At 38.2% G+C, this 24,413-nt stretch overlaps 2 protein-coding genes across 4 annotated transcripts in view; one reads left to right on the top strand and one right to left on the bottom strand.

The window, feature by feature from the left end:
• MCM9 (minichromosome maintenance 9 homologous recombination repair factor) overlaps positions 1-24,413 on the top strand; it is a 124,609-nt gene that overhangs the window by 15,346 nt on the left and 84,850 nt on the right. For all 3 annotated transcript variants that reach the window (XM_017895943.1, XM_017895945.1, XM_017895944.1), the window contains exons 5-7: positions 1,406-1,606; positions 5,716-5,841; positions 7,398-7,517. In XM_017895943.1, the coding sequence (XP_017751432.1) occupies positions 1,406-1,606; positions 5,716-5,841; positions 7,398-7,517 (447 nt within the window). The remainder of the gene's footprint in view (positions 1-1,405; positions 1,607-5,715; positions 5,842-7,397; positions 7,518-24,413) is intronic.
• Positions 10,316-19,080, bottom strand: ASF1A (anti-silencing function 1A histone chaperone). The gene is made up of 3 exons (XM_017895946.1): positions 18,916-19,080; positions 13,676-13,852; positions 10,316-12,076 (listed from the first exon to the last, which is right to left on the bottom strand). Exons 1-3 carry the CDS (start codon positions 18,928-18,930, stop codon positions 11,864-11,866), a joined length of 405 nt encoding a protein of 134 aa, XP_017751435.1. The 5' UTR covers positions 18,931-19,080; the 3' UTR covers positions 10,316-11,863.

The raw sequence follows: 24,413 nt of genomic DNA on the forward strand, positions 1-24,413 counted from the left end.
TTAACTGGTTTAGAAACAACCTAATCTATTAAAATGACCATCACAGAGAATTGTTCCATGTGCTTATGCAAAGTTATCCCCAATCATTTTTACCTAGAAATTTGGAGTCAGACAATATAGTAAATGATCATCATTCCTGATTGGATTTGAAAATCATTAAGTAGTAGCTTAGGAAAGATCTTGGAAACTTGTAAAGCACTTGCTTAATGTGTTTGTAACCATTTAGTATGAAGTTACCTTAAACTAGAAATGTGCCTCTATTCTGTGCATTGGCACTACCAGTTCCATGCATTTAGCATTTTCCTTTAGGAAATCAAAAACTATGCAGATTACTCATTGAAATTTAGAGAGTGAAAGGCATTTTTCATCAGCACATATCATATAATTGGCACAAAGGCTTGGAAATGAAGAATTGCCTGTTAGTTCTGAGACAGTGTTTATTATGCAAAATATAAATACCAGGATTGGGGTTGGGGCATGTCCAATACCCTGTGTTCAACAAGATTAAAATTTGGGGGGATAAGGATTATGATTTTTTTCATGTTTGTTTTTGGCCCACTTTCTCCAGTACCAAAATATCGAATGCCAAACATTTGTATATACTTGTTAACTGAGGCATTGCATTGTATGTTGTAATAAGTACAGATGGCAGTGTTAGGCGAGTGTGCCTATAAACTACCAAGGGCCTCGTCGGAAAGTCTATAAAAGTTGCTTCTGCCTACCAGGAATGGTGGGAGAGTTTCCTCAGGTAGGAGAGAACCATCAACAAGGAGCAAGCAGGATTGTATCCTGTGCTTTCATATTTTGTGGGAAGGAGCTTTGAAGTAGAACACGTATTTATTTGTTTCTTAGTTTATTGTTTCTTTGGTTCATTAAAAAAGATGAGGGGCAGTGAGTAGAGTATTAACAAATGAGTTAAGTAAAAATGAACATGTAAGAAACCCAAACTACCTGCCAGTCATCACAACGTTGTCTCTTTTCCTGACTCCAAATTATAGTTTAACCTTCTGGCTGCAGTTCCCACATCTCTTCTCTAAATGAGAGCTAAATGGTTAGAGACTCAGAGGACGAACATTTCACCCAATGTAACTATGATGAATGAATCATCCAGTAAACTATTTTTCCAGTGAAAAGTAATGATTTGGTATGATTATCATGTAGCAGGTTATGAAAAATAGGAAATACTGACTTCAGCTTTTCACTTCACAGATACAAATAACTGTGGGCGACAAAAGTCAAGAATCTGGGGTGTTATTCTGCCCCTAAATTGTTTTCTGGATGAGTGTACACATTGTAAACTCTAGTAAGGGAGTGATTTATTTCTGATGTCTGGTCCTTTGTCATTTTGAGTCTGTGCTCAGCATGCAGGATGCTACCACTGGACTCACTTGGTGCTTTTTCCTAGGTGATGACCTCACTATTTATGGGGTTGTAATGCAACGGTGGAAGCCCTTTCAGCAAGATGTGCGCTGTGAAGTGGAGATAGTCCTGAAAGCAAATTACATCCAAGTAAATAATGAGCAGTCCTCAGGGACTGTCATGGATGAGGAGGTCCGAAAGGAATTTGAAGATTTTTGGGAATACTATAAGAGCGATCCCTTTGCAGGTTTGTGTTTAAGGGCTAAAACTGATTATTATGAATGGTATTACATGCAGTGGTTAAATATGATGTCTGTGATTTGACAGTCTTATATGCCGCATAACTTGATGGCTGAGTTTAAAGGGTAGGATTAGTGAGTACCTCTAGCTCTCGTCTCCTTTTGAAGCCATTTTCTGCCATACTCTTCTATTTAGCAAACTGCCTGGAGATATTCCATTTCTAACTATTATTTTAAACACCTCATACACTGCCAAACAATTTCAGAGTTTCCTATCATATCAATTAAAAATATAGTTCTTTAAAAAGACAAAACTCTTAATATTATGAACCCTCATCCAATTAAAGCCATTGTTTCTCTTTGATGTATTTTCCATGATAAAGATAACTTTACAGTATTTTGGCTGAAGATTTTAAAATAGGGAATAACTAGGAAAAAGATGAGAGATAGACGATGCAGACAATAAGCTTTGTCATCACAAGCAAAAATTTTGACTGTGACATTCAGGTATAATTACAAAGAATAAAACATCACAGCCATTGGGCTTATAGTGTATTTTATTGATAAATCCCGAGTGTATAAAGTGCCAATTAAATCTTCAAGTGCCTGTTTTCATTTCTCCATAGAGACATCTTCTGAGAAAAATAAACTGAAGCCAGTAATAGACATTTCTAATAACACTCCCCTCAAATCTAAGAGATATTGATTACCTTATTCTTAAATCACATGCTATATTAGATAGATATTATTTTAAAAAATAAGGCTTCTGGCTGGGCGTGGTAGCTCATGCCTGTAATCCCAGCACTTGGAGAGGCCAAGGCAGGTGGGTCACTTGAGGTCAGGAGTTTGAGACCAGCCTGGCCAACATGGTAAAACCCTGTCTCTACTGAAAATACAAAAATTAGCCAGGTGTGGTGGCGTGCACCTCTAGTCCCAGCAACTTATGTGACTGAGACAGGAGAATTGCTTGAGCCTAGGAGGCGGAAGTTGCAGTGAGCCAAGATCATGCCACTGCACTCCAGCCTGGGTGACAGAGCGAGACTCTGTCTCAAAAAAAAATAAAAATTAATAATAATAATAATAAGAAGAAGAAGGCTTCCATTTCCCTAAATAGGAACAGTTTGCTTTTATTTTATGGGAATTTTATTTTATTTTATTTTATTTTTTGCATAAGTGTATAGCACATTAGTAGCTCCTGTTCTTTTATCTGATCTGTATAGAAAGAAGCAAATGTTCTCTACATTATAGATTTATGAAGCAGGCACTTTAAGAATCATACATTTTTAAATGATTTTTTAAATTAAAATGCTTTTTTTTTTTTTTTTTAAAGTAGACAGGGTTCTCACTATGCTATATTTCCCAGGCTGGTCTTGAACTCCTAGGCTCAAGCAATCCTCACACCTCCGTCTCCCAAAGTGCTGAGATTACACTGTGCCCAGCCTGAACAGCCTGAAAATGGTTTCTTAGGATTCTATCCTTATAAAAATTTGTAACTCTTCCTTGGACCACTGTTATTTATTACAGTGTCTCAGCTCAGTTCTACCTCTTTAACAATGAAGGGAAGGCCATCATATGGTACTCTAACTAGATCTTCAAACGTGCTTGGTGCTGGCAATTAATCTGTCTTGTTTTAATTAGGCTACTGTTGCATGAACCATTTATTGGATAAAAGGCAGAAGTAAATATAATAATCTTGTGAGAAATATAAGAGTAGGAAGATAGCAAGAAAATGAGGCAATATTTCTCTTGTTAGTGTGAATGAATTCTCTCTTAGTTTCCTATGGACTAGCACCAGTGCACTGTATTCCTCCATTTCAGAGTGTTGGTGAGTGTGCTGGAGGGAGGAGAGGTGAAGTTGGGAAGGTGTATCCAACAGAACATCTTCATTTTGCTAGTCTAAAGCTGGAGAATGCTTCGCTGCTCAGCACTTGAAGGTTGACTTGCTTAAGACCTGATCCTGTGGGTACTGACTAGAATGAACCTAGGGGCCTTATTCTGATCTGCTGTGACCTGAGGAATTCCTTGACCCTGGTGCTTAGATGTTAGATAGAAACCCAGATGTAAGGGTTGGAGTGTTTTGGGCCATCTGAACCCACTTTGGGGGTGACTGACGTATCTTTACTTCTGAGATTACTGAGGGCCTACTAAGTTCTCTTCATTGAGATGACTGAGGGCCACACAAGAGTAGATAACTAGGCCTTTGCCACACTATTGACATGGTCTAGAACTAGAAATTTGGGAGGGAGGTGAGGATGGGGAAGGTATTGGTGCTAATGCATTTTCTTCCATGATAGAGCCATGAGAGCTTCTGCTGCCATGATCCAAGGAATCAAGCTTTTCAACTTAGACAACAAATTTAGGATAATGGCCCTTCCTTTTTGCTTCTCTCTGGGACCCCAGTCCTACCTTTGTAGTCTTTTGTGTTGACTACAGTGTGAGGAAATCTTTAGATCAGAAAGATGCTCAAGTGATACAGGTAATAAAATAGCTAACAGTTACAGTTAAGTAGTTCTCACTATATGCCAGTTATTATTTATCTATTGTACACTTATCAACTCCCTTGATCCTCAGCAATTCTGTCTTGATACCATTATAATCTCCATTTTACAGATAAGAAATGGAGGCAGAGGTTAAGAAGCTTGCCCAAGGTCAGACAGTTGGTAATTAATAGCACTGGGATTTGAATCCAAACATGACACCAGAGCCTGTCCTCTTACCACAGGGATATGCTTCCCATCTGCATGTTACTCAGTAAAATTGGCTCTAAGTTTTGGCTATGTAACTCTCAGATCAATTTGCCTACTCTTGAACCTGTTTGTTGGGGCTATTTCTTCTTTCCTTCCATGTGTAATCACTAGATTCTGGTCACAATTTACCTACCTGCTGTCAAGTCTTACCTGCTTGGATTCCTGACCTTTTCTCTAGGCTTTCTACTTTGAAACAGGGAGGGATTCCTTTGGCAAATAATGAACTTCCTGGATTTACTAAGTCTTCTGCTTCCTTTTTTACTAAAAGATTTTCTTTCTTCACCATTTCTGCCATTGCAGGCCACGTCATCATAGATTAGTTGCCACTGAATCAATGTTGATTCATTACAAAAAGTAGCCTTTGTGTATAGGGCTATAAGTCGTGGAAAGGCTCAGGAATGGCCTGTTGGAATTCCATAGGTTGATTAGGCCAATGACTGAATGAAATACCTGCTTTATTCATGGAAGAGAAAGGCAGATTCTCAGATTTGGTGCATTATTTCTGAAAACAGAACCCCAAACAGTGATATTCTTTTATTTAAAGCACATGATCAGAAGAATTCAAGATCTCATGCTTACACTGCTGGGGTTGTGGTGTGCAGTGATTTTCTTAATGCCTCGATGCCCCTGTTACTTTGTTCCAGATGAAACAGAATTTACCAGAATGCTCAGAGCAAATGCTGAATTGACTTGGAGGGTGGATTTTTTTACTTATTTCTTCTTATACCTTTGGAGAAGCTTCATGAGCTCCAGCTACCTCTGTATTTAAAGATTACTGACTTGTATGATCTGACTCATTATTTCTGAGATTGAATGCCTTCCTTTTATTTAGGCAGTGGAGTAATGTTACTGAAATTACCACATAGAAAGTACATACGGTGGCTCATACCACTCATAAGTGCTGGGTGGTAATCCCAGCACTTTGGGAGGCCAGTAGGAAAGGATCGCTTGAGACTGGGGTTGAGACCAGCCTGGGCAACATAATGAGACCACATTGCTCCAAAAAAAAAAAAAAAAAAAAAAAATTAGCGGGGCGTGGTCTTGACCCCGCCCACCCCAACTACTCAAGAGGCTGAGGCAGAAGGATTGCTTGAGCCCAGGAGTTTGAGGCTGCAGTGAGCTATGATCACGCCACTGCACTCCAGCCTAGGTGACAGAGTGAGACCCTGTCTCAAAAAAATAGGACATTTTGAACCAAAACCAAGTTATTTCCTCCTTTAATCCTGTTAGTCATTTGGAATTGGACCTCCTGATCATTTCACATAATAGAGTATATTTAAATGAGGATGGTCAGATAGGAAAGGAAAGGAAATTTCAGTTGGGGTTTCTTGAAAATTATTGCTGATTTCTGATCTTTCTGCTTTTCCTAGGAAGGAATGTAATATTGGCTAGCTTGTGCCCTCAAGTGTTTGGAATGTATCTAGTAAAGCTTGCTGTGGCCATGGTGCTGGCTGGTGGGATTCAAAGGACTGATGCGACAGGAACACGGGTCAGAGGTTAGTACCTATTTAGAAATTTTGAGTAATATTGACACATGGAGAGAAGCTAGAACTTTTTCTTTCCCAAATAAAAACTGCTTGTTGGGTTTTATTTTCCAGTTGTAATCTTTTAAAGCTGACAGTTGTCTGAATATCTCATACTTAGTCTAGCATCTATATATTAGAAGCTACTTTATAGAGTTCCAGAAAGACTGAAAGAAGTTACATTTTTCTATGGCATATACTTTTGCTATAGCCTATAAGAATGCCACAAAATAAAATTGTTTCTATTACTGTGTTTTTTGTTGGATCGCCGGTCTGTTTTCAAAAGGAAAAAGATTAGAAATAGTGCATTTTAATGTCTCCAGTCAGTGTCTCTCCATCTGTGGCTGTCACTGTGTTCCTCTTAGACTGCTGCTTTCAGTCATCTGCCTGCTGATTCCCCTTCTGCTGGTAGATAGCAAATGTGCCATCTGCCATGGGGTGCTGCTGCAGGTCACACCTTCAAGAAAAGATTACTCTTAAGTGTATAATTATGTCCAGATGGCAGAAAGCTCTTTTGCAGCTAACACACTTAACCAGAGTCTGGCATACGGGTTATTATGTCCCCGTATGTGGGCCATAACCAAAAATTAAACCAAAAGACTAAAAGGACATTATTATAAATCAGGCTGTTAGTAGAGACTCGAAAACCATATAGTACAGTGTAGAATAGTAAGTATAAGGTGTACTTATATGTTTTGATCACCTACTGTTTTGCAAGGCACTCTGCCAAATATTGAGCTTAAATAGGGGTTTCCTATTAATGTATTTAGGAAACACTTGAGTATTGCTGAATAAACTTGGTCAGTGAAATGATATGTACCACATGATATGCACATGTTATTGATGCTACATTTGCAAAATGAGTACTTATTTTAAGATACATATTTCACTAAGTTACTAAATGAACTTTCCATAAATGAAAAGGTCTTAACTGTTGGAAACATAAGTAATTTGATATTTATAAAGTACTTGTAAAATCCCTAATACTTCTAAGTGCTTAAATAAAAATAGAATAAAATACTCATATGACTTGTATGCAAGGATTTAATCATAGTAGTTTGGTATTTAAAATAGAGTAAATCAGAAACTTTATAAGCCAAAATTTTTTATTTGTTTTGTAGAGATGGAGTCTTGCCCAGGCTGGTCTCACATTTCTGGGCTCAAGTGACCCTCCTGCCTTGGCCTCCCAAATGCTGGGATTACAAGTGTGAGCCACCATACCTGGCCCAGATATTTTTTAAAATGTTAAACATAGGCCTAAACATCTGGAAATAGCACATAATTTATTAATAGAATTTAGATTCTATGTCACATTTAGTAATCAATTAAGGATTGTTGTGACAGTTAACTTTCTAAAGATTTTCTAGTTAAATCCTTTCTCAAACAACCCTGTGGAAACGTACACAGTAAAAACACTATGTAAAATTTTGTTGGCATTCCAAATGGACTCTTTTCTAATTATTCTTAGTTCATGGCCCTTTTATAGAAATTATAGAAATTTAAAACTTCACATATTTGCTTTTTCCTAGGTGAATCTCATCTTTTATTGGTTGGAGATCCTGGCACAGGGAAATCTCAATTCCTCAAATATGCAGCAAAGATTACACCGAGATCTGTGCTGACCACAGGAATTGGATCTACTAGTGCAGGTATTCTATGTGACAATTTCAAGTAATGTAACATTACTTCAGAAGTTAACATAATGTTTCTTTCTAAGGAAAAACTACCTATAATAGGATAAATTCCAAGCTAATATTTAAGTTACTGCTAAAAATGGAAGGAAATATGCAATGTTATTTTGGTGGCTCTAAGAAAATATCTTGAAAGCTCCACCTTCACTTTGCATCTTAGTTTTGAACAATCCTATTCAATTTTCTTATTCTCTAGTAATTACCTTCATACTTTTATGCAGGAAAAAGTCCATATCATCTCGCATTTTATGAAGACTCAGCAACCAGAATGTTAGACTAAAGAGGGGGATATTTCATTTTACCAAGTAGATACATGGCATACAGCTTAAGGCATGTTCATGCTTATAAATCTGATAGACAACAGTAGCGCCTACTGAAATTTCTTAGGTAGGGAATGTTTATTAGTATTTGGAAAATATACTTCCATCATTGCAATGTGGAGCTTCATTCGTAAGTTGTAATGATTCTTTAGCAAGTACATTTAAAAACCTTTGCAGGTAGAATGTCAAGTCAAGATTTGATTATAAATAAAGTGACCTAGCGAATTTAGAAAAAAAATATTTAAAAAAAATATGTTTGGGCTGGGCGCAGTGGCTCACACCTGTAATCCCAGCACTCTGGGAGGCTGAGGCAGGCGGATCACGAGGTCAAGAGATGGAGACCATCCTGGCTAACACAGTGAAACCCCGTCTCTACTAAAAATACAAAAAAATTAGCTGGGCGTGGTGGCGGCGCCTGTAGTCCCAGCTACTCAGGAGGCTGAGGCAGGAGAATGGCGTGAACCTGGGAGGCGGAGCTTGCAGTGAGCGGAGATCGCACCACTGCATCCAGCCTGGGCGACAGAGCGAGACTCCGTCTCAAAAAACAAACAAACAAACAAATGAACAAAAAGTAGGTTTGATGCTATTTTGTATTTTTACAGTTTTGACTGGGTGATGTTTCTGGTCTTCTGAAAACAGACTCTTGGCTTCACACATTTTAAAAGTGTTTGCTGCTTGTTAAGGAAGTCAGATTAACTTCCACTGGCCTAATGAATGCTCAAATTTCTAATGAGAAATTTACACTTTAAAATTTATCATACAACAGAAAATGGCCCATTAATGGTCCCATATAAGTGGAAAACTGTTGTTAAGGGGGTCTCAGGTTTTGAAATATAAACAGTATATTAGCCATCGACAAGAATGGATCTCTGGAATTGAGAAGAGTAGACAAACTTCAGGATACTAGGCACGAATATATAAAGAACATTTCCCATGCATTTTAAGTCCGTATGACCCAGTGTTCTAAGTTCTGTATAAAATGACACCAACAACAAATAAAGACGGTCCCCAAATAATTATGTGGAATGTTTCCTAAGTAATTATGTAGAGTGTCAAGAAAATCTAGTGGATGACTGGTAATTTCAGAGTATTTGGGCAGTTTGACAGTGAATTGCTGCTGATTCACTGGATTAGTGAATTAGTATAGAAGTGTATTAGCACATTTCTTCCTTTTTAATGCAAAGATCATGATCCAAATATGAGAGAACAAGTACAGGGAATATAAATTTTACGGTTGCAGAATAGTTATTGCTACTTCTGGTCTACCCAAAGGGCCAGACTAGCCTTTCTTCAGATTGTGTATTGCAACCCATTATAGAGATGTAAAAGCCAATTCAGTGGGTCAAAACCAGCACTTTCAAAGTGAAATACAATAAAAAATACCAAAATACTGCATAGTAAAGGTGCACTAAGGGTGTGTTTTCATGAAAATTTTTAACATAAATATAAACTTGTTATGGAGTCGTGCTTTTTTTTTTTTTTTTTTGAGATAGAATCTAGCGCTCTGTTGCCCAGGTTGGAGTGCAGTGAAACAATCTCGGCTCACTGCAACCTCTGCTTCCTGGGTTCAGGCGATTCTCCTGCCTCAGCCTCCTGAGTAACTGGGATTATAGGTGTGCACCACCACACCTGGCTAATTTTTGTATTTTTAGTAGAGACAGGGTTTCACCATGTTGGCCAGGCTGGTCTTGAACTCCTGACCTCAAGTGATCCACCCGCCTCAGCCTCCTCAAGTACTGGGATTACAGGCGTGAGCCACTGCGCCTGGCCCTAAGCTTTTTGTACCATGGATTATGGTAAAAAGTTTTGATAACTGCTGCCATCGACATGCTTGGGAAAGCTAGAAACCCCAAATCCTAAAATTAGACAGTACAGTTATATGGGGGCCTAAAGTTGTATAAGGTTATGAATGGGCAAATAAATGCACGCATACTTCTTCAGACTTCTGTAATGTTTTCTCAGCCCAAATAATACCCTTATTGCCTCCATCTTAGTGGCATAAGTCATTGGTTCATGTTTATATTCTCAGGACACAGCTATTTACTATGATCAAAAGGGTGGAAAACAGTTCTTCAGATATAGTATCGGTAAATGAGGCTAGACCAAAGGGGGGAAAAAAAAACCTATGTGCTAGTTTCTTAGTTTCTAATGTTTGAAGTCTAAATCTATTTTCAGTCATTAATATAAGAAAATTCTTAAGAGTGATAAAATTTAAGATAACAAAAGGTAATGGTTTGCATGTCACAAGCTTAAGTGAAAATTGGTTGTCCATTTACAAATTGATACAAAAACCTAACCCTTTAATGTCACTACAAATAGATTGTTATAATTAGAATAAAAACTCAGCAGTAAATGGCTTTATTTGGTGATTTGGCTATATATGCTTTATTTCTAATAAGCACATGTGTTGTTCCTATTATATTAACCACTGAGCTCTTTGTTGGAAAGTAATGCTTTTATTTTCATTTTAATATTTTAACATTTTTCTTTTAATTGCAATTAGACAAATGAGATTTTCTTTATATAGTTTTAACAGTCAAGTATTTTACTTTTAAAATCTATGAACTAGTTAATGGACAATATTTTAATCTGGTATATTAAATTCAAAGTTTAACATCTGGCAAAACTTTTGCTTCACAAATTCACTTTTTTAGAATGATAGGAAATATATACAACTCAGAATCCGTATTTAGACAAATGCCCTTTTCCTTTCCTCAACATAAAAGCTTTAAAAAGTGCAGTATAAAAGTTTTAGATATGAAGGCACTGCATAACCTGCATCATATGGCTGTCTTGCTTAGCTGCAAGAATAATGAAAATATTCTACCCTTAATTTTATGGAGCGTAAGAAAATTTTGAGGAAGGACTTAACTCTCAAAGAAAAGAAATCTTTTACCCCATTTAGTTAATGAATTCCTTTCCAAGATTGCTTTTCAAAAACTTGTTGGAAAAGCTATCTAGAGTACGTCAACCACAAATATGCCTGATCTCATTCTGCATGAGTGTCAGAGGAAATGGGGAAGAGTACTACAGGTGTGAAAATATATATATTTCCAAAATAGTAACATATCTATTATGATAAAGCTAAATATACCTTTCTAAATCCATGGTTTTTATATAAATATTGCCAATAACATGATCTATTAAAAGAATTTTAAAGTTCATGGTATTTTAGAAATCAAATGAACAAATTTGAGCCATTATAATCTCCTATTCTTAAACATAGGGAGTTTGTATTTTCTCCCGATATTGTATTTGGTCTTAAATTCATTGGGCAATAATGATGTATGATTCAAGAAATGCTGATATTCTGAACTCTGTTATAAAAACAAAAACCATAGCCAGGGGACCTTTTAAACAATTAGCCATGTTTGTTATTTTCTTACAAAGCAAATCAAATGCTGTCCAACATCACATGAACTGTAATAGTAGCCATAAGAGGCTTCATGGTGGCTTGGAAAATTGGATCCTAAAGTTCTTGGTAGCATATAGTTGATTTCAAATCTCCTTTTTAAGGACATGCCAAAAAAGAATGGAAATCTGCCCCTTAAATTAAAATGATACTATATGTCTTCACAGGAAGAAAAATTTTAGTTGAAGTAAACTTTGTTCTTTCAAAGGCCAGTAAAATAGTCGTCCAAAGATTTTGTCCTGGAGGCCAAGACATCTTTACAACCTGGTCTAATGATTCATGTTTCTTTATAAGTGCTTTCATTACATATACAGGAGAAGAATATAATATATATGCTTTAATCAGATTAGTTTCAGAACAAATAAAATAACACATTAGAGAAAAAATTACTTAAAAATAGTTGTATTTATATTCCACAATTTGTTCAAATACTGGTTTTCTTATAAACTTTCTACAGGATGTTTTTAAACAAATTCTTCACATTGTGTTTTGACTATGTACTTACGGAATTTCAGGGAAATAGTTCTGTGTATTTTTAATAGCTTAATTTGTACTAAAGGGATGATAGGTGGTCACATGCAGTCCATGTGGGATTCTAACATGACATTTAGTGAGTTTTCTGATGTGGACCATCCCTTTGATGCTGAAGGTAATGCATCTGTTGAAAGAAGTGACTGTAGATTTGGATTACTGCTCTCTGCATCTTCCAGTTTTTCTGTGTTGTCTTCCCAATTAATGTGGAATCTTGTGACCCTGGGATTAGATGCCAAAATATTCCTTTGAAGCTAGAGGAAAAAGGAAACATCCAGATGGTAAACACTACAAAAGTTAAATCACCATATACAAATAGGAGCTTACTAAAATGGTTCATGTTAGTACTTCTAAAGGGCTAAGTTCATATACAAAGGTATAATTCAAGTTAAGTACCTTAAATATAACTAATAAGGACTAGGGCTGTAGCAAAGAAGTTATTTTAGACGAACAGAAACAATATACGGAGAATCTGAGGGGATTCGTCTGGCTTTTTAACTACTTAACTCCTACACTTCTGTTTTCTAAAAGAAAGAATCTCCTCTTTTGAAAGTGAATGCTTTAGAAGATGCTTTATTTAACAAGCTACTATGTTATTTAGATATGTTTTCAAGGAAAATGAAAAATTGTCAAATACATCTTATTATTATTAATGGTTTCCTACACCTTTTAAAGACGGCTCATTCTTAGAAACAGTCCCGTTTCTTTTCTTTTGTGCCATACAAGGTGCTTCAGAGATAACAAATTAGATCAATGGAAGGTACCACAACAAGGGTGAAAATAGTCCTGCCTTATTATCAGAAAGGAGAACATGAGAACATTCTATTCTGTTGCCATGTAATTTTTCTTGCATGGTCTGGCAGATAGAGTGCCATGTTCAACTTCATTTACTGTGCACTCACAAAATCACCAGTTACTAAACTGTTATAGTTCCCAGTGAAAAATCAGAAAGTACTAAGTATCTTTAAGAATGCTGAATCATAGATTTCATCTTCTCACTCAGAATTTAAGCTGTTTTCAGTTACCAGAAATATTTAAGACCATTAGTTTAACTTCTAAGAATAGCAGATAAAGCATATAGGTGTTTTGAGATAACTGTTCGCAGAAAAAACAAACACAAAACTTTCTCTCACAATTTTGGGAAGAGTTACACACAAAAATATCATCATTGAATAATTAGTACAACAAAAATGAATTTGTATGTCCTAAAGGTTGAAATGAACAGAATCATGATGGGAATAATCAATATGGGAAATGCTATACAGAAAGCCATAAACAAAGGCCTGTCTCTTACAAGAAGTACTTTCGCTGGGCGCGGTGGCTCACACCTGTAATTCCAGCACTTTGGGAGGTCGAGGTAGGCAGATCACTTGAGGTCAGGAGTTCGAGACTAGCCTGGCCAACATGGTAAAACTCTGTCTCTACTAAAAATACAAAAATTATCCGGGTGTGTTGGTATACACCTGTAGTCCCAGCTACTTGGGATGCTGAGGCAGGAGAATCGCTTGAACCTGGGAGGCAGAGGTTGCAGTGAGCTGAGATCACGCCACTGCACTCCAGCCTGAGCAACAGGGCAGGACACTATCTCAGAAAAAAAAGAGGTACTTTCATATTTCTAAACCATCAGAGATGCTCAAGGTGTCTGCCTACATTAATTACTAATGACTCATCTGAAGGTAGGGTTTAAAGTCATCCATGGTAATGGAACAATAATTAGTTTGCCCAGTTGGCATAAGGACCTCAGATTTATTTTATCTCAAAGCCATTTTAATAGTATACTATGAAATTGCAATAGCAACTGCTTTAAAAATTGCATAGTAAAAGTAGTTAAAAAGGAATAGTAAGAACATTACCTTAGAAAAGTCTGGTTTTACTGGCGGATTTTCCCTTAATTCTGTCTCAGTATATTCATTATTTACATAATAGCCAACTCTAATAAATTCTTGTCCTCGATAGGTACAAGTAATTAGCACAACAGTTACGCCTACTGCATCTGCATCTGGAATGAGTCCTGGATTAGGTGCATCAGCCTAGAATAAATTAAAAAGAAAAGAAACACACACACAAAAGGCTGTTAGTGGCAGGCAAGACTGGAGTTTCAGTTACCTAGAACCATCAGTTGAGGATGCAACAACAAAAACTTGGAAATCATACTGAGAAGGAAAATGCTCATTTTTGACTGACTTATAATAAGCTGGAAAAGACAGTTCATGTTTTGCCACAGCATACATAAGGACCCTCGATACTTGAAAGCATGACTGCACGCCTAAAAGGAAGAAATTCTGGCTACACTGCATGGTGATTCATGAAGGATTATACACTATTCATTATAAAACCATAGTCAGCAATTGATTTTAAGCTTTTCAGTCATTATTTTCAGACCTAAATTAGTAAGTGTTATCTCCTCATAGCCTGTTGTTCACAAATGTTTATTATACCAGTTTCCCTCTCCAACCCAGGATACTTATGTTCTCATACCCACTCAACCACCCCCACAGGTATTCTAATAGTAAATTAGTGTAAAACTGAAAATGAGGCTGGGTACGGTGGCTCAGGCCTGTAATCCCAGCACTTTGGGAGGCCGAGGTGGGTGGATCACAAGGTCAAGAGATTGAGACCAACCTGGCCAACATGATGAAACCCCATCTCTACTAAAAATACAAAAATTAGCTGGGCATGGTGGCGCACGCCTGTAGTCCCAGCTACTTGGGAGGCTGAGGCAGGAGAATCGGTTGAACCTGGGAGGCAGAAGTTGCAGTGAACTGAGATTGCACCACTGCACTCCAGCCTGGCAACAGAGTGAGACTCCATCTCAAACAAAATAAAACTGAAAATGAGATGGAAATAGCTACATAGCAGATTTTCAAAAAATATTAATAACCCTCTATTATGAATAGTTACTTTGCTAGACTCTACAATGTAGTATGCTGTTTAAACCACACATAATGTGGAAACCAATGAAGGTAAAGATTGTTTTAGGCAGATGTCAAAGACCTTGTTTTAAATCAAGCTATTGTAATGTGAACCTTGAGGAATGCAAAAGTAAATTGAGTTAGACTAGACTAAGAGCATGAGTGAAGGGCATGGTCCCATCCACCGTAGTGTGCAGGATAGTAATGAGATGACCGAATGGAAGGAGCCATAGGCTGGGGAACACAGGCAGTGATGGCTGAGGCATCTGAGGCAGCCATTCTGGGTGGTAAATGGATCAAGTCCCAGCAAATTAGCTTACCTGTTGCCAGGGCACCAAGGAATATTCCTGGGCCTAGATGAGCACTTTAGCCAATGCCTTAGCTTGGGAAAGTTGAAGACTAATGTTTACTGTATGCCTAACACAGGTAGATGATACAAAAAGGCATAAAATTGCTACCTAGTGTCCTAGGCTAAAAATCTCAGTCACCCTCACTCCCTTATCTCCTACATCTAGTTAGTCTCAGCATTTTTCATTTCTGGAGGCCGAATTCATGTCATCTCCTATCTGGAATATTGCTTAGAATTTTCTAACTGATCTCCCCAGCTATAGCCTATCATTTGCACTGCTACCAGCATTAACACAGATCTGTTCCTTTCTCTTTGGTTTTAAAACCTCAGATTATTAAAACCCTCAGATGAGTATTCCCTTCTCTAAAGGATAAAATCTCAGTTCTTTAACTTCATTGATAAGGCCCTTCTCAGTTTGTCTCCAACCAACATCTCCATTCATACCTCCTTTAACTCCACCCTTGTTCTAGAGATATGAATTACACAGGTTCTTTAAAACTTGGTGATAAATCTTTCACACTCTGTCCGAGCACAGTGGCTCATGCCTGTAATCCTAGCACTTTGAGAGGCTAAGGTGGGCGGATCACTTGAGCCCAGGAGTTTGAGATTATCCTGGGCAACATGGCGAAACCCCATCTCTACAAAAACAAATTTAAAAAAGAAATATTTCACCCCCTGTGCTTCTAACATACTGTTCCCTTGGCCTGAAAGGTCCTTTTCTCACATCCTGAAAAATTCAACCTTTAATCTTTTTTGGAGCTTACATTGAGTGTATTCTCAGTGATGCCCTTTCTAACTCAGAAGGTAGAATCAATAGATTCCTTTTTTATGTGCTGATATTTCTTGTCACAAATTCTTTAAGAATGTATGTCCTGCGATCTAAACATGTTTATTTTTCAGTCTTCTCTTCTAGATGCTACGCTTTATCCAGGGCAGGAGTCCCATCCAGTTCATCTTTATAATCTCATGTGTGGCTCAGCTCTGAGCACTTACTATTTTTGGATTTATTCGTAACTCAGTTCCTGCCCCGAAGGGGTTTATGATGTCTTTGGTGAGACACCAGGATAGGGACAGCCAGCCTTGTCCTGGAGAATATGCTGTTTGTCTTAGAGATTCTACACACCCCTGCGCAGAGGGGTTAGATTACTTCCAGTGTACCCAAACGGATTCTAATATACCTGGAAGTGGGTGGAGATGGGAAATACATAATAGTTCAGTACTGCTATGAGAACTCTTCCCCCATGTTGCTTCCCTTCAGTGAATTGGTTCTAGGCATGTTTCTGTTTTAAAATCTGTTGTAAATATAAAACATTTTTTTTAAAAGCATTTTACAATTTGAAAAGGATTCATTTTGAGCAAATTTGAGTAGAGAAACTTGCAGGCCTTTCAAATAATTTAGGATGCAGAAGTGATGAGTAGAGATCTTTGTTTTGACTGTAGCTGGCAATACTAGGCAGATGTCTGGACATCTTCCTGGTAGCCTTTGACTCACTCAGAAGAAAGACATGTTTAACCATTTAGAGAGGCAAAATTGTGGCAGACCAGGAGATGACTATAGCAGTTTTAAAACACAAAAACAAAAGCTGTAATTTAGTCTCTTTCTGTTGATAATGGTGAATTTTGCAAAACCTTCAGGATGAATATACATTGTGCCTCCTCTGTTCTTTTTTGCAACATGTACACTGACACCAAGGTAAAACTACGTGAAGATCACCGGCAGGAAATACTTTTGAATACATTTTTTTCCTACAGCACTTTCAGCCAAAAGCTTAGGAGTATGCTTAATAACAAACACAAAAGATTTTCAGGTTTGTTTCAATAACAAGGCATTTATTTGTAAGTTCTTATAGTAGCAAAAGAAAAAAAAAAAAAAAACCATAGGTATATCAGTACATGTCAACCCAGGTTTCTCTTACTGTATCATGAATTATCAGTAAAGTATGGGTTCTCCAAGCCTGTGGGTCAAAGCAAGTCCTACTTTTTTATATAACAGTTTCAAGAAGTTAAGAGAATAAAAATGTAGTTCTAATTATAGGAATCGGGCACTATTTATGAGTGAGTGAGTGTACTGTTTTATCCCCCATAACATTTTAATGAGATAGAATATTATCCACACTTTATAGAAGACTGGAGTGACTAAGGGAGGAGGTTAGGGAGATAAAGTCACACAGCAATAAGCAGAGGTGTCGGCATTTGACCTGTATCTGTAACTGCAGTGCTTCCTCCTGCAGGGCATTCTGTTACACCCATGTCTTTTACAGGGTTATGCACTCACACAACTTTGATTAACAGCACTTTTAATTCATATATTTAATTAGTATATTTGAGCTTTTCTTAGCTATTTCTTTTTTTGTTTTGTTTTGTTTTGTTTTGAGGCGGAGTCTGGCTCTGTCGCCCAGGCTGGAGTGCGGTGGCCGGATCTCAGCTCATTGCAAGCTCTGCCTCCCGGGTTTACGCCATTCTCCTGCCTCAGCCTCCCGAGTAGCTGGGACTACAGGTGCCCACCTCGTCGCCCGGCTGGTTTTTTGTATTCTTTAGTAGAGATGGGGTTTCACCGTATTAGCCAGGGTGGTCTCAATCTCCTGACCTTGTGATCCGCCCGTCTCAGCCTCCCAAAGTGCTGGGATTACAGGCTTGAGCCACCGCGCCCAGCCAGCTATTTCTTTAGAAACAGCAAATTATTTGTTGCTTTTTAATAAAAAGTACTACGGCTAGGAAACCAAGATTCTAAATTCTGTATTTAGGACAGAGGAGGGAAAGGTAGCAGCTCTAGACATGGCATGTGTCTAAGTGATTCTTTGCCAGTTTCTGATAGGATTATTTGACCAACGGTATTCATTTAAATTGGTCCCATCTGTGAAGTGAGAAAACCAAGGTCAGGCATAGGAAGAGTTAGATTTTCTTTCTGGATTAAGTCTTTTCAGTGAGTTCCACTTAACTGATGGGACTTTGTTGGGTTGAAATACTTGTAACAGAAATTAACAGTAGTTTTAAAAAACCTATGGCTAGTTACTCTTTGGTCTGTTACAAATATCTCCCTTATAAAGAAGCGTGCATAATTGAGGAATAACTGAATGGTTTCATATAGCAATTTAACATGGATTAAAAGAAGTAACACTTTTGAATATAGAAAACAATGTCTGAAGCCTTGGTATAGATCCAAATACTCTCAGTGGTATCTAAGAACATAATTTTTATTACTAGAACTTCTCCTCACAAATACCTATTGGGGTAGTAAATTTGCAAAAGTAGTCCTCTATAAGATAATGTAGATTATTAGATGCTTTAGTAAACTCTGGAATGTCATTCCAATGATCCAAGACCACACATCTCTATCCACTAAACATATCTGTTAACCTAGCTCAACTACTGATTATGCTGAAATAAAGTTGTTTTTGTTACATCATCAGTTATAGTGGCTAAAACCATAAGCTGAAGATGCATATTACTAACAATGCCAGTTAGTTTTAGATATTTTGAATCCATGTTTTGGGATGCTAGACAGCCACCTTGGAAGTCTGATACTTAGATGCTATTCACAGGAAGAGCCCAAAATTCACCACCCTGTGTGCCATGATACAGTATAAAGTTTACTGCAGGCTGTGCATCTCCCTAAAATAAACATCACATTAACATCTCTCAGCATATAAAACCAGGAAGTAAGAGTTCCTTTGTGACACAGACTGCCTAAAACAAGACGGAAACAGATTAAAAGTGAATGCAGCAGAAGCAGAGTTATTTAACCCAAAAGAAAAGGGATAAGAGTTATAATAGATAATATAGTCTACTTCAAAACATATGTGGCATACACATTTACCAAGATTAATCTTACCTGAAATACAAACATATGCCTTCCTGCAGGAACAGGACCCACTAAAACAGAGTCTAAAACTTGATCGTATTCTTCACTTTCTGCAGAGCCCACGTAGATAATTTTCCATTCCAAGTCTAGGGTTAAAAAACCAAAGCATTACTTCATATTCAGTAATTACATTACCAGATGACATCAAAGACCCTTTTAATGTCCACTTAGCCACTTACTGGCTGTTAGGCTTCTCATGGCAATCCAGAAAGGCAGTGAAATGCTCTTTATGAAGTTCTTACCAGATTTCATACTTTATATCAGAGTTTCTCAAAATATTCTTTTGTGAGACACTAGTTCCTGGACAGTGCCTCACAAACAAGATAACATAGCCAAACACTTGGGAAATGCTGTAAACCTTGAGGATTCATAAAGCACACTGGCATAGTAAATTTTCTGAGACATCCTTCAGTAAAGAACACCAGTAACATTAATCCAGCATTTCCCAAATTTATTTGGCTATGGAATCCCCCTTTTTTTGTATGTCATCTTTTAATGCCCTCCTCAACACACTTTGGAAGGGCAGCCCTATACTATGTTGCAGAGATCTAAATAATCACAGAGCTCCAAAGTAGCAAAATTATTAGTAAAACCTCCCTTGTGGCTCAGAAGTAAGTGGCTTCAGCTGATCACCTGTCTAAAGGACAACCATGGGGTTTTTCCCTTATGCCACCCCCCTGTGTCGTACATTCTTTAAACTGGGAAGAGGAAACCAAGATCTTTACACCACATGATACAATAGAGTATACACAGCGGAGATAGGCAGGAGGAAAAGACATTCATTCAGGTGCAACTCAAGGCGTTACATGTAATTCAATATAGCAGATTTTACTGAGCATGCTTTACAATGTGTTCTGTGAAGTGAACCCAGAGATGAGTAGAACTCTTTGGAGGAGTCTCCTGTTTAGTCGGGGAAGAAGATAACTTTGTAATACAAACCATCTCTGAGAGACCTCTTCATATTCTTTGCGTATTTTGCACTGTGGGGCCTGCCTCTTGCATTCAACACACTGTTACATAAGCACTCCCAAAGGGTGAGTTTCTGGGTCACTTATGACAATCTAGTTAGTGCCATCATGTGTTGCTGTTTTTGTGTAACTGTAGATATTTTTGTTCCCTAAGTTGATAATAGAAATAGTAACGTACTGCTCATTTATATTGTATTGTAAACTACAATCAACTGAAAGGTCCTTTTTTATTTTCTCTTATTAAGTCAGTAATCATTTTCTGAGGACCTATTATGTCATGGCTCTGTCCTAGAACTAGACCATTTATATTTCCAGCTTCCAGCACATTTCCAGATGCAGGGTGCTGCATCTGACATCTCCTGAGATCATCTGTTGATGAAGATAGAGAGGAAATAGGCAATATAAGTATCTCATCAGAGGGAACGGCAAATACAAAGGCCAGAGGTAGGGTACACTTGGCAAGAAAAAACAAGGAGGCCAGGGCTGGAGCAGAATGAAAGCAAGGGGGAAAGCAACTAACCCTGTAATTGAGGATGAGGGGAAAAGCCAGATCATGCGGTTTTGAAGGCTATCATAAGGACTCTGGCTTTCACACTGAGTGGCATGGGAAGCCATCGGAGGGTTTTGAGCAGAGCAGTAACAGGAGCCAACTTTCTTTCTTTTTTTTTTTTTTTTGATGGAGTCTTGATGTGTCGCCCAGGCTGGAGTGCAGTGGCACAATCTCCGCTCACTGCAAGCTCTGTTGCCTCCCAGGTTCACGCCATTCTCCTGCCTCAGCCTCCCAAGAAGCTGGGACTACAGGCGCCCGCCACCACGCCCCGCTAATTTTTTTGTATTTTTAGTAGAGACGGGGTTTCATGTGTTCACCAGGATGGTCTCGATCTCCTGACCTCGTGATCCGCCCACCTCGGCCTCCCAAAATGCTGGGATTACAGGCGTGAGCCACCGCGCCCGGCCCCAACTTTCATTTTAAAAGGAATGCTTTGATTGCTGTGTTCAATATAGAATGTAAGAGGACAAGGGAAGAAACAGAATATTTCAACAATTGAGGCAAGAAATTATGGTGGCATGGACCTCATGTGGCCATGGGGCTGTGCAACAGTTATATTCTGGATAAAATTCTTTTTTTTTTTTTTGAGACGGAGTCTCGCTCTGTCGCCCGGGCTGGAGTGCAGTGGCCAGATCTCAGCTCACTGCAAGCTCCGCCTCCCGGGTTTATGCCATTCTCCTGTCTCAGCCTCCCGAGTAGCTGGGACTACAGGCGCCCCCCACCTCGCCCGGCTAGATTTTTTTTTTGTATTTTTTAGTAGAGACGGGGTTTCACCGGGTTAGCCAGGATGGTCTCGATCTCCTGACCTCGTGATCCGCCCGTCTCGGCCTCCCAAAGTGCTGGGATTACAGGCTTGAGCCACCACACCCGGCCTTGTGGATAAAATTCTTAAGATGAAAGCAGCAGGAGCCACTTTTGCAGGGGGGTGACATGGGGTGGAGGAACAATTAGGAGTTCATTTTAGACATATTTGAGATGTCTGCTATCTAAGTAGAGATACTGAATAGGCAGGATAAAAATTTGGAAACTGTCAATGATATGTTAAGCTGTAAAAATACATGGGCTTGCTCTAAGGAATGAGATCCGAGACCTCCAAAGATAAGAGGACAAATAAACAAAGTAAGTTACAAAACAAGTGGCAAATGAGGTAGGTGACCCAAAAAGCAAGTGAAGAAACTGTTTTAAGCAAGTGGTGTGAAAGGTACTAAACCAGCCAAGTGAGGATAAGACTAAGAATCATCACATAGAGTGGCTGGGCGCAGTGACTCACGCCTGTAATCCCAGCATTGTGGAAGGCTGAGGTGGCTGGATCGCTTGAGGTCAGGAGTTTGAGACCAGCCTGGCAAATATGGTGAAACCCCATCTCTACTAAAAATACGAAAATTAGGAGTGGCACATGCCTGTGGTCCCAGCTACTCGGGAGGCCGAGGCAAAAGAATCTCTTGAACCCAGGAGGTGGAGGTTGCAGTGAGCCGAGATCGTGCCACTGCACTCCAACCTGGGCAACAGAACGAGATTGTCTCCAAAAAAAGAGAAAAATTATCACATAAAGGTTTTCATAAATTTTAATTTCATATATAATTGTACCACTACATATAATGCCCTTGGATCCTAATTGGTATAAATTGGCATCTGTGGACTGGCATAGGAACACAGCCATAATTTATAAACCTATTTTAGAAAATATCTACTATATGCTGGGTATTAGTCCTGCCACTTCATACCTATTGTTTAAACCTCAACAGCTTCATCATATGGATCAAATTATTACCATTATGCAAATAAGTTGAGGCTCTGAGAAGTTAAGTAATCTACACAAATTCATAGTTTGTACATCAAAGAATCAGAATCCAAGCTATGCCTACAAACCCCGGGCTTCTTCTAAAAACCTAACTGGGAAGATAAGATAAATTCTTTCTAGCTCTGAAGTTAGCAGTGGAATAAGGGAATTTATTTGCAGGGGAAGTGAGAGCAGAGGCGATGGAGAGAGAATCTAGCCTTAACAAGAATAGGCTGCAACTCAGGGAACACTTGTACATTGATTTTTATGTTTATGGGATGCTTGCTATAGTTACTGAGTTTTACATGCTCAGTACTTTTTTATACATTGGCATCAGTTTTTTTTTTTAAACCCAGCTTTCATTTCATTCCTCTGCCTCCTGTATTTGAGGGAGAAAGGGTAAGGTCAGATGCTTTCCATAAGTTCTCAGGTGAAGAAATCTGTTCATTTAACGTTAACTTTTATTTAATCACAGTAATCATGATTAAATGATTTACCCAGCCTGAAAGTATTTCCATTTGTGGTGAGAGTGAGTGAATGAGGGAAGTCATCAAGGGATTTTTTAGCTAATTACACTACTTGGGAAGACCTGTGGTCTAGTGGAAAGTATGTAGGTTTTGGAATTAGAACAAGCTGAAGTTGGGAAGTATGAAACACCGTGCTCAATTCTGGTATAAGTATTCAATTGAGAGTAGCTGTAATTAAGATTATATATACATTTAAGAATGGCAGGATGGTCAATCAAAACTTGTACAGGCTTGGTAACCATCAAGCACATCCAGCCAGGATCTCAGGCTGTCTTAACCCCTGATATGAGCCCTATATTAGAAAGAATCAAATTATCTTAAGACCAGATATTCCTCACAGCTTTTTCTGAAGCAAAGTTACAGGGCAGCTCTTAAAGGAAAGTAAATGTTTGGGGCTATTGACGAAAGTATGAAAATGGTGGCCAAACTCTGCTTTGAGACTTGAGGCAAAATAACTTATAAAGAAAATTCTTTTCAAAATATTCTATAGTTTGGGCTGGGTGCAGTGGGCTCACTATAATCACAACACTTTGGGAGGCAGGGGTGGGAGGACTGCTTGAGCCCAGGGGTTCGAGACCAGCTTGGGCAACATGGCAAAACTCCATCTCCACAAAAAATTAAAATATTAGCCCAATGTGGTGGCACATTGACTATGGTCCCAGCTACTCAGGAGGCTGAGGTGGGAGGATTGCTTAAGCCCAGGAGGTTGAGGCTGCAGGTAGCTGTGTTTGCACCACTGTACTCCATCCAGCCTGAGTGCCAGAGCCAGACTGTCTCATTTAAAAAAAAAACAAAAAACTATAGTTTAAGAACAGAATTTTTAAAAGAACTATAATATAAAAGTATGGAACCTATAAGAAGCCTTTGCTAAATAAGTAAACTCAATTTCCTTAATCCACATAGCCTCTAGGTGGAGTATATAGGCATGGCACCTTTTTGAAAGATTCCTTTGCAGCTTCAGTATGACTCAGCTTAAAATATTTTTAAAAATACTAAATAAATGCTCAGTAATGGTGCCTAGGAAGTGAAATATACCATTGGAAATAAGCATATTTTTGACACCAGTACTGTAAAACCCTGATGTGATTCAGCTGGGTTCTGAATGGATCCCAGTTAAAAATGGAACATGTTTTGGCTTTATGAATGGCTGGTTTCATCCATGCAATGTAAAAGCCCTGTAACGACATCCTGAGTCATCTATCTTCTTTGTTCAGAGCTGACTCCTAAAATGGAAGGCATCACTTGAGAAATACCTGTAATTTGAAGAACTTCTGGTGGTATATTTGAAAAACACTGTGGTGTAAGTTGGAATGGACCGATCAATGGTTTTCTTTTGTCTATTTTATATGCAGTTGGCAATAAAAAAAAAAATTACTGTTGGGTGTGAAAATGGGCCTGGTAGCTGCAATGCTTATATTAATAGTAGTATCATACAGATGACTTCAGAGTAATAAGAAAAATACCCCTAAGTGTTGTCAATGGCCTATTTGAAATTATTTTAATAAATGAATCATCTTTCACATAGTGTTATCAATGGCCTATTTGAAGTTATTTTAATAAATGAATCATCTTTCAAAATTTGCCCTCTATATGTATGTGCATTTATGCTCTATATGGGTTTACAAAAAAAAAAAAAAAAAAAA

The sequence above is a fragment of the Rhinopithecus bieti genome, unplaced genomic scaffold, assembly GCF_001698545.2.
Source record: "Rhinopithecus bieti isolate Rb0 unplaced genomic scaffold, ASM169854v2 scaffold_27321, whole genome shotgun sequence".
Lineage (NCBI taxonomy): Eukaryota > Metazoa > Chordata > Mammalia > Primates > Cercopithecidae > Rhinopithecus > Rhinopithecus bieti.